The sequence below is a fragment of the Zerene cesonia genome, chromosome 20, assembly GCF_012273895.1.
Source record: "Zerene cesonia ecotype Mississippi chromosome 20, Zerene_cesonia_1.1, whole genome shotgun sequence".
Taxonomy (NCBI): domain Eukaryota; kingdom Metazoa; phylum Arthropoda; class Insecta; order Lepidoptera; family Pieridae; genus Zerene; species Zerene cesonia.
Genome location: NC_052121.1, coordinates 4,529,363 through 4,540,898, shown reverse-complemented (window position 1 = coordinate 4,540,898; position 11,536 = coordinate 4,529,363). Strand labels below are relative to the sequence as shown.

The following is an 11,536-nucleotide window of genomic DNA, read 5'->3' as shown; positions in this document are numbered from 1 at the left end:
TAACATACAAACACAAATGTAACGTACGTGTTAAGTAATATACTTAATTAGGTTCATCCAATCAAATTAAATTAGATTTTTGGTGGACTAATTTCTCCAAACCCCTTTGAATTTGTATTTACTCGGTTGTAAGCTCGCTTTGCCATATTATGAAATTGAAAGTTTTAAACTATTGCCGTTCTGTGTATGTGATACACGTTAAAGTCTAAACCAGGGCTTATTCATGAGGATTTCAACAATTTATTGAGTAAAGGCAAATTATTTGAACTCGTTAGATAGCTGTATTGTGATACCTATACACTTATTTATTACTGCAAGAGATGAGAGAGAGAAGAGAAGTAGAGAAGAGATTATAATATTAAACTATAAGGAGTTACATTAAAATAAATATTTTTCAGTTGTATACAGTCAACTCTATTTAATATAACTCGAGGGACTCTTTAAATATTATGGAGCGTTTAAAAAATGAAAAATGATATTAAAATTTCGAATTGTCGGGTGTTGATTAATTATCATTATTAATTAACCGCTATTCTTTAAAGGTGATAGAATAAAGGTTGATACTTTCGGAAAATCGCTGCAAAATATTTTGTTTGCTTTGAAGCACATTGCTGCTGCTGAGACCCATATACTAATAGAATAATAAATATATACGAGAATATACTAATAAATTACATGTACTATACTAATAAATTATGAGTAAAAGTGCCTGAAATGCTTTTTCATTACTTTTGTAGATAGAAGATTTATAAAGTACCGAATGAGGCCCTTGTATTTTTAGCCAACACCACTGCCAAAGATTCAGATGCATCGTCAAATTCGTACGGAAGTGTGTTACAAATACAAAATAGCACTAATACGAAGGCTCGCGTACGATGATACAAGTTTGAACTTATCTCAAATGTACTTACCTCTGCAAGTTCTGCGTTCTTTCCATTTCTTTCTCCCTGCATTTTGAATCGTTGAGTATTTGACGTCGACGGCTATTCAACTAAATAGTTAATATCATTATAATTATAATTATCATATCAGATAACTATCTGTATTAACGCGTTGTTTTGACGTAACAAATGATTTTTTTATACTAATTACAAAGTGTATAAAAATGTATTGATTTAGTTAGAAATATAAGGAGACTCTAAATAACATGTGACGACTTTGAATTATAGAGAGGTTTAGATAATCGTACGCTGAATTAACGAATGTCGATTGTTTATTGCACGTTCTTGTTTTAACTATGGAAGTTATAGATATGCTCTTAGGTCAAAATTACACGATGTGCTGCATTTAAACATAATATAAGTGATTAATTTAACATGTATTTGTTCGGCTCACATTAACACATAGTTCTGGAGGCATGATGATAATATTTTTATATCTACAAGAAAATGAAGAGAACTGTTCAAATAGCTGATTAAAATATTATTTTCAGTAAAAAAATATTAAATAAGGAAGGCTATGTATCTTTTGAAAATAATAATTGAATCGCTGCGGAATATCAGCATTCATTATGTTACGTACTCATTTCTTTGAAGTGCACGTAAAAAACGTTGTTTATGAATATTTTTCAGTGGAATACACATCGTGTCGAGAGATAGTGAACCCCTGAGAGGATGCTCATCATCAATTGTGAGCTGCGGAATTCGAGATACAATATAAAGTACGGAGAAATATTGAGTTTGTTTCTGATACTGGATTATCTGTTTGCTCATCAAATACTGTTCGCAAGGCGTTATAAGATTTTGATGTTTTATTGTGATTCAATTGGTGATTTTTTAAATAATTTCTCATCATGCGTTTCATCTGGCTTTGTCTCTATCTGCTAACAGAAAAATGACCTCTGTTGCAATAAAAGACTAAAGAAGATGAATATAATTTTCGATATAATGTTCATGGTCATAAATTGAATTCAAATAACCTAATTAATTATTTGTTAAAATGTTTAGTTAAAACAGAGTTTAAATAAACAAAAGTAAAGGAAATTAAATAGCGTGAACTAATAATCTATCTACTACCTACTGACTGTAGAAATATTTTCGAATCGATAATTCAATGCACTGTGAGATTTATTCAGTTTATTCTTGGCTTATAAACATTAAACATGAAATTTTTAGCCTCTGATCTATGCGTCTGAGACTGTCTTCAGTCAAAAAATCTAAATATTGGATTTGAAGACAGACAAACTTGAAATAACTTTGTAGCCGTTTGATATACCTCGTTTAATCCAAATTATTTAAATATATAGTGCCATAAAGCAAAACTGTTTAGTATTCAATAGTTTGTGGTTAATATACAATATACATACATATTTAAACACTTAAACCGACCCATCCGAATTCGTCGACATAAAAAAATCTAAAATATAAATTTAGATACAAGGTATTTTTGATTACATATAGTTTATACAACATTAAAAAGCGGCAAAAAACATGATAATAACGCAAATTAAATTATTACTTTAAATCATACTGTCAGAAGTTGAGCCATTGTTTTATCTGCTTGTTTTTGAAATAGGAAAATGACATTCAAGAAACATAAGGAATTCTCTACAAACAATGATTAAAGGATCACAAAAATGTTTGAATATAGAATTTAGACGTTTACACACATTACAAAATTATGTATAATTTTTGTGTTCACTTATATTTAAAATACATTAGTTGAAATCTGAGGTCATATATAGCTAAAAGCTTCTAAATTTTTTTTTAAATATTGTGTATGTTACGTTTACTAATATAAGAAATTAACCCGGTAATGAAATTAATATTAAAAGATTTGTGATGTAAGCAATGTTTTAATTTCAATTTGTGAAATAAAGAAAAAAGGCGAAAGGGCATTCAATCACTCATCACGAAATCTCAAAAATAACTGGATGTATAAAAGTAAAATTTGGTAGAAAAGTTATAGTTAGAAGATTCCGCTAATTTGCAATAGACCTGCGTAATCTTAGGACTGTCACAAATTTATGAGAGTGGTAGTGTTAAATTTATAATGCAAAAAACTTAAAATCAAGATTTATTGGAAGTCTGGTTGAAGATTTTTGATATATCGTACTAGCCAACTAGCTGAATTAATCTTAGTCAGAATTGACATGGCATTGGGATGTTTCACCGTGGTAAAAAGTGGCCTATATCATTATGAAGTCTCGTAACTATCCCCAGGCTTAACAATCATACTATAAAATTCGCTCCGTTGTGATGTGTAAAAAGACAAACACACATTTACGTTTAATTTCCTAAATTATTAGCAGTAAAAATTATACTTTCGTTAATTTTTAGTGAGACAAGAAATTCATTTTCTGAATATCTCTATATTCTTATAACAAATGATGACTTTTTTAATAAGAATAAAAATAATGAAATGAACGACATTGAGTCCAGTAAGACCACAGATGTTAATAACATCACGGATGGAGTCGCGAGCAACAGCTAGTTGGATATATATCTTTCAGGAAACGGTAGATAGCAGAAACGTCAGAAGCACAGACTAAAATTATTTGGTACGAGAAAATATTGCTGACGGGAAGAAAATATCGTACCGAGACTTTTCTAATATTCTATTTGTGACGAGTTACATTCGCTGATACTTTTATGCACAGCAAAAGTGCTATTTAATTTAAAGATGAAACCGAGTGTTATTTGAATTCAGGGCGAGCTCTATTTTTATTTTTCATTAAGCTCATCCACGTGATTTTGTCCGCATTAAATTGAAATTTTTAGTTTGCTTCTACAGTACTCTGATGTATTCAAATGTGGTTTTTGAAACTGTTACAATGGCAGACATTATCGATTCTTCTGTAAAAAATGGTCCTAGCCGTTTCGAAGATAATTTGTAACATAAATAGTCTCATACAGAGAATAATAAACTATAAATTTTAGTTGCTTATAATAGCTCTTTTTCATATTATGTTTAAAATGTAAGGCTATCATTATGAATGTATATACATACCCATATTTTATTCATTTATAAAATAACGATCTTTTTCGTGAAAATATCGATATTCGTTTACTTCACTAAGGAACACTTAAAGGGATAATAGCTTCCTATAACCGACTTATGTAGACTGGTTTAGTGGAACATAGTTTGTAGTTTTGAATTGCATCGTCTCTTGAGAGCTTTGAGGCAAGTACTATAATTTGAAACTACATAATTGACTCCGTTGCGATCATTTTCGACATTGAACTTTTTAATAGAAGTTTTTTAAATTTTTTATATATTATAACATTAACATCCCTTGAAACATGCTTCAAAATTATACAATTCCAATTTTACTTATGAAACTTTTTATTCAGTGGAAAGATTTATTTATGATACATCAAATAAGGATAATCTAAAATTAAAACTAGAACAAACATAAAGCATAAAGTTCCAACAATGTGAAAAATATTTATAAAATGATATTATAAATCGAATGATTCCTAGTCATACGTGTATGATGATATTAGACGAAACTTAAATTTGCTTACAGTCTTTTTTACGTTGTTGATTAAATTACTTTACGAGCATTAAATTTTTTATTTTGTTTTCAGAAAATTCCCGATTATGGAAGAATGCCAAATTAAATATTGTTTACCAAGACAAAAGAAGTAGATATGTCTGGATTAGAGAACGATAGCGTCGCTTATTGCTTGCCAGGTGGGCTTGATTTTCAGCGTGTTTACGTGAAGATACATGGCTATATAGCTTTAGTTATCTGCATCCTCGGCTCTATTGCAAACTCTGTAAATATCGCTGTATTAAGCCGGAAAGAGATGACTTCTTCAACAAATTCTATACTGACAGCTCTCGCCGTCGCTGATCTCTTAGTTATGCTGGACTATATACCATTTGCACTGCATATCTACATTAAAATTGGCACAGAATTGAATCGAAACTCATACGCCTGGGCGGTATTTGTATATTTTCATTCAATATTTAGCCAAACGTTTCATACGATTTCTATTTGGTTGACTATAACACTCGCGGTTTGGAGGTTTATTGCGATAAAGTTTCCTCAAAAAAATAGAACACTATGTAATAAACGAAATACCAGTATCGCTATAGCTGTTGCATATGCAGTGTGCCCAATAGCATGCCTTCCAATTTATTTTGCAATGAACATACAAGAGGTGCCCCGGACAGATGGAAAAACGAATGTTACCATGAACGAAACAATATCGTCTAATACATCTGAAGTAAGAGAGCCAATGTATGCTCTAACAATGACAAATAGCAAAGAATTATTAACAGCGATATTTTGGATTTACAGTGTATTTATAAAACTCATACCGTGTATAGTGCTATCAATTTTAAGTGTTTGTTTAATATTAAAAATGAAGTCAAGTGATAGAAGACGACAGAAGTTATTAAAGAAGTCGGCGATTCCTTCAAATGAGGTAATATACATTTTGCCACTTTTTTTATGAAGCCATTCATGTCTTTATGTGAGTAATTAAAAGGCCCGTGTTATTTATGACCAACATTTAATTTGAGATTACAAAACAAATATGGATGTAATATTTATAAGAAATGTGCCAGTGTGAAAAGATTTATGGATGGTATTATTCATTCTGTATTATCCATTTAAATGATATGATATCTATAAGACGTCATTGTATCCACAGGAATAATTGACATAATATACTGAAATTTTTCATTCGAAGGTCCCGGGGTGACTTGCGATAAAATATGTACTATATTTATCTTAAGTTTAGCAGATGGTTCAAAATATCAATTGAATGAATGAATATTCATATAACTCATATTACATGAATACGATATATCATTACGCAGTTCATAAATTTTTTTTTTGTCTAGGCAAACAATGTTTAAAAATTTTACTTCCCTATAGGGTGTTGGTGTTCTCTAATAATGTTGATACACACTTTCTTCTTCTGAGATAATCGATATTTAGAGATGGATGATATCTTCCTTGAGTTGGTAGGTATTTTGGCCTATGTGAAAATATCGCAATTTTACATGTTTTCTGCAGCTGTAACCTAATATGTATATTTACCGACCGTTCCAAAAGCTCTCAAATATAAATGGGCATTAAGCAACACACATCAATGTAAAGAGCTTGCTGACTATTGTACATGTGTCAGCATTTACACACTAAATAAGAATACGTTTAATGTACCGTACGTATTCCAAAGATATTCATTCCTTTCAACTCGTAACATTGTAGCCTGTAGGTAGCAAACGTTTCGTGCTTTCAAATATATTGTATGGATTCTATAGACGTCTCTCTTTTACTTTGAAATCGGTCTATAACCGTTTGGGATTAATGGGTACTTAATAACATAACAATGCGTAACATAAAACAATAAAGGCTTTCACAGGAAATGTTAGATGGGCTTTAATGGCTTTAGCATGTGTTTACACGGATCCTTGAGACGTATATTGTGTTTTAATCTCCAGCGTGATCTCAATAAAAATCTTTGGAAATGGCAATGAAAATATTTTCTAAGGCATATTGTTTTGTGTAAGAGTTAAAGAGTAATTCAGAATGAATATATACATATATATGTAAAACCACATTCAAAATAATAAACATGTATTCATTATTTTATAAATAAATCATAACATAACTTTATGTTATAGCTCACTGATATAATTTCCTAGTTATTTGTAATAGCTGACTTTATATTGCATGTCGAGAATCTTAATTTTTTCAATCATAAAAATAAATTTTAGGGTGAGAAAACTCGTTTGAACGACGATAACAAGAAGGGAGGAGGTGGTCGAACAGACCGCACCACTCGTATGCTGGTAGCACTGTTAGGCCTGTTCCTGGCTACAGAGCTTCCGCAGGCTCTTTTTGGACTACTCACTGCGATAGCGCCGCAATTTTTTGAAATATGCTACTATGCATTTGGTAAGTATCTAATTACTTAATAAACTTTAAAGGAAAAAATAAATCTACCATGTGGTGGGATTTCAATCCGTGGCCTTCTCTGCACCCATGATCCCACCCCAGCTATTATTTTTGGGTCTTGGGTAGGGCACCCCACTCCAACTCGTTCAAAACGAATCATTATTTTCATGACTATTTGTGAAGTCAAAATCTAATATTCAATTTCACCATAAAAGTGTAGGTTGGTACTAACTACTATAAAACAACAAAAAAAAACTGTAAGGTCATGAAGAACAGAACAATATAAAAACCTCTTCACGACTTCTGATGGAATAAGTTGAATGGATGAAATGTCTATTATGACGTTGACATGAAGTTGACATGTGAAATATCGTGTTGAGTGAACATAAAAAATTTGCTCAAATTGGGTTTTTACAAGGTATAAACAAGTTTAAACAAACTATATAAATATTATTAGGATTCTTAAGGGTTCTTGGTGGTGAAAATAGTTCTTAAACACATATAGAGATATTATTATTTTTTATTGTTAAATATAAAATCATCGGGAGCACGCGCCAAGTTGTCATTCCTATAAATTACAAACAAACAAACATACAAACAAACATACAAACATACAGGTGAAGCTAATAAAAAGCGTGTAAAAATGATGTATTTATTTAGTTAAACTAACGCGATTCAATTATATATATTCACAGCGTCACTGAATTTGTTATTATCATAAAGCCTATTTTTGTATTTGTAAACACGGTTTTATGAAAATATCAAAATGAATAAAGGACATTAATGTTGCTTCATGAAGTAAAGTCAATTTTATGCCTATCATAATCCGATGAGTTCATAAAAGTCACTGGGATCTCCTAAAGTCTTGATTGAATTCGATAAACTTTACGAGTGTTTGGTCGTAGACACGTCGTCTTAGAATACACTTCAATAATAATCTTAGACTTATAAATGTACAATATCGTAGACCGAAATATGTCTGTCCACGTTACGTGTCGAAATGATATTATTCCACGTCTTTTGTTCAGTTTTATAAAGATTTGTTTGACTTAGAAGCAGCAATTCCTAAAAGAAAGTTTTTTTTCGATGTTTAAAACATTAATCTTAAAGATTAAGTAACAATATGATATCTTACAGTATTCAGTTATATAGTTTAATCCATTCTTCATTTTTAAATATATAAAATTAAAAATAAATCTAGTAAGCACATTTTTTTAAGGATGTGTAGGTATATGTTTTAAAAGCTATAGAACTATAAAACTTCCCAACAATTTTTGTCACTATTTGAATGTGGTTACTTTTCCATTCAAAAAATTCTGTAAAGTGAAATATTCTTTAAACTTTTATTCAAGACAAACACCCGGAATAAAAGGTTTAGATGGATAGATAATACTGTATTGCACACAAATAAAACACAAACGAAAGAGAGAATATGTACATATGGCGGTCTTTGCACTAGGTAGCAATCTCTTCCAAACTACCATATGAAATAAAAAGAGAAGAATTTTAGAAGAGCAGAGTTTTTATATAAAGATTGGCAAACCTAATTTTAAATATCAATTGATTAATATATAATATTGTGTTTAAATTGCACTATTTTTATCCCCGGCGCATAAATGATAGGGACCTAAGATATGTGTTTGTAAATGGCGTGTTTGTGTGTGTGTGTGTCTGTGGAATTGTGCGTCATACTTGTAGCATCACACATAGCAATTGTAGCATCCGAGCAAAAAAATACGGATAACCGAAAATGGGTATCAAATGAATCAAATTTGGATTTAGTTCATGGAAATTTGTTATATAATATGACCGTTATAAAAAAAAAACGGGATTGGGATTTTTTTATATCTAAATTTTATTAACTTATCTTCAGAGTTTTGTTATAACCACGCTAAATAACTAAACATGTATTGTACTCTATGTGTACAGTCGAGAAATGTCAATTTTGGGATCTGCATAATAAATCTTCGTTTCCCAAACATATATAATTTGTCATATCAAATTCAATATGACACGGGATCGCAAAATTGTAGAATAATATTACTATGTACCTATATTTTCATTAAACACATAACATAATCCAATAATCCAATCCACGTGTAAGGTATGTACATGTTTCCTTTATAAATATAAGTTTAAATATCTGTAATAATGTAATAGTAAATATAAGTAAGTCAAGTATGCTTCAGCACGAATTCGGCAAGTACACAGCTTACATCGACCATCCTTCCATTATTGTCGTTAGTCCTCTCCGTATCCCTTAGTCCTTACCCCTTAAACGGAAGCAACGTATTTAGGGAGGACTTCTGCAAATGTTCGGGCGGTGATGATCGCTAACCATCAGGCAAACCAGTAGCTCAGCTGTCCGCTTTAGCATAAAAAAATCAGATCGGATTTTATAGCTTTTTTAGTTTATAGAAAGAGATTTTTTTTGTAAATAATGTAACTGAACACAGAACCCTTCGTGTGCGAGCCCGTCAGACATTTGGGTGGTTATTTTTAGATAAGGAACTTTTGTTTGTTTATTATTCAAAATGTTTAGTTCAAGTTCGTGTACAAAGATAATTTGCACATTGTTATTGTTAAGTTGAAGAAATAGTAATGGCTCTAAAATTAATTTAATTAAATTAAATAATAAATGAAATAAGCAGAGCGTTTCGAGACATGCTTCCGTTGCTTTTCTCGGCATTCACAAATGTGTGTGAACACTCATTTCGGGATGCCATATAGTCTATACTCCTATAATAATAAATTATTTTTAGGTATTTGATATCACCGCCACCACCACCATCCCATAATAGATGTGTATACACGGTGAAATTGTAGAATCTATCAATCTAAATGGAATTTATGAATATGTTAAAATAAATCGTCCTGTTGCAGCATTTACATAGATTGGTCGCGGTTCGCCTACACCCTGGTATATTTATTTAATTTCAGCAGAGAAACAAATAAAAAAATTTAATCCCTTCAAACGTTATTGAGTTATAAGTGAAATAACTTACACGACTTTCTTTTATAAATTAAGGATTTTCAATGTCAATAATCGTCTACTATCTAGTACAACAGACTATGATATCAAACAACAATTCGTAGTATTCTGTTTATAGATAGGCACGTTGGATACGTAAAAAATTAGCTTTCTTGGAAATTTGAGGATTGTCACAAGTTTGCCGAGTATTTGATGGATAACAGTCGTAAACAATGCTGAGCTAATTTTACAGAATTTATGTGACATTTTGTTTCGAAATTAATCTCATTTTCATTTTGTATTACAGAGTTGTGGAATGAATTCTTTTGAATACATGTTTAAAAATTTCATAACGCATTACATATAGTTATTGTTCTCAGGCGAAGTGATGGATTTAATGGCGCTTGTGGGGTCAGCGGTGAACTTCGTACTATACTGCAGTATGAGTCGCCAGTTCCGATCGACATTTACGCGTCTCGCTAGGAAGGTTTTGTCCATACCGGCACGGACGGAGAGAGAACCGCTTACTACGACATCCACCGTGAAAGCGTAGCGTCAGCGAAACGCAGCCACTTTAGCTGCAAGCGTATAATATAATTTATTATACACAATATCCCGAGAGGATTTCTAATTTGATGATAATTGAACGATTATTCTAGTCATCTGGGTTTGAGTAAGCCACTTTCGTATGTGGAAACACATCTCTCATTGAATTCCATTTGCATAAAGTTCTCAATAGAGTACATAAACACAAATCCAGCTAACATTTGTATGAAAATGAGGTTCACACTATCTTAAATGTGCTGTATAATATTATTGCTATGTAGTAAGTATGTAAGTATATATTGTAATATAATGTACTTGAATAATTTAATTAGCTACGAAGAACGCGACGAACATTTTAATTAACAAGGTTTAATGAATGGTGCTTACTCATAACATGTAAAAGTTAGTTATTTAATAACATATTATCTTTATGAGTCGCCGCCATACTTAATGAGCAATTAATGTCTATTATATACATAAAATAAAATAGTAATAAGCAATCGAATGATCGGGCCAATTGTTTTTCAGGGTACATACGGATGGTCCTCGTATTTTTATCCACTATGAGAATATAGTGCTATATAAGGAAAATAAAAAAAAAGAAATACATAGCTATGTATTTCATTGTGGTCTATTTTTAGTAATCTGAAATATGCCTTTTTTAAATAAATTAACCTTTATCCTGAATTTAAAGAAAACAGAAAATTTTATGCTTATAAATATGATTTCATAATTATTCTTTTATTTTAACAAAACATTCATTACATACATTTTATGTAGTAGTAGTTAACGTTTATGTAAATTTTAATAACATTTTATGAAAATTTAATAAACTATAATCGAATAATATAAATTTTTATAAGTAATGAATACTTAGCAAACATAATATCTGATTATTGTTATGACGATGCTGATGATCACTCTGAGATGGATTTCAGCATTATTTTGTTGTATTACTTTTTCATAAGTAGGAACAAAATTAATTAACGTCGTATTACTAATAGTTATACTATTATACTATATTATTCTGTATTTATGCAAATTAAGACAAAAGAGTACTTTACTGTAAAAAAAAACATTATGTTAAGCACAATAACGATCAACTGACATTAAAGTTTTACCGAGGGGTGGGTCGTTGAGGATAAGTGTTTCAATTATGAAAA

The 11,536-nt window shown here is 30.6% G+C and overlaps 1 protein-coding gene across 1 annotated transcript; it reads left to right on the top strand.

Annotated features, from left to right (window-relative positions):
* Positions 1-4,545: 4,545 nt before the first annotated feature.
* Positions 4,546-10,580, top strand: LOC119835137 (sex peptide receptor-like). The gene is made up of 3 exons (XM_038359796.1): positions 4,546-5,375; positions 6,676-6,856; positions 10,208-10,580. Exons 1-3 carry the CDS (start codon positions 4,593-4,595, stop codon positions 10,378-10,380), a joined length of 1,137 nt encoding a protein of 378 aa, XP_038215724.1. The 5' UTR covers positions 4,546-4,592; the 3' UTR covers positions 10,381-10,580.
* The last annotated feature ends 956 nt before the right edge of the window (positions 10,581-11,536 follow it).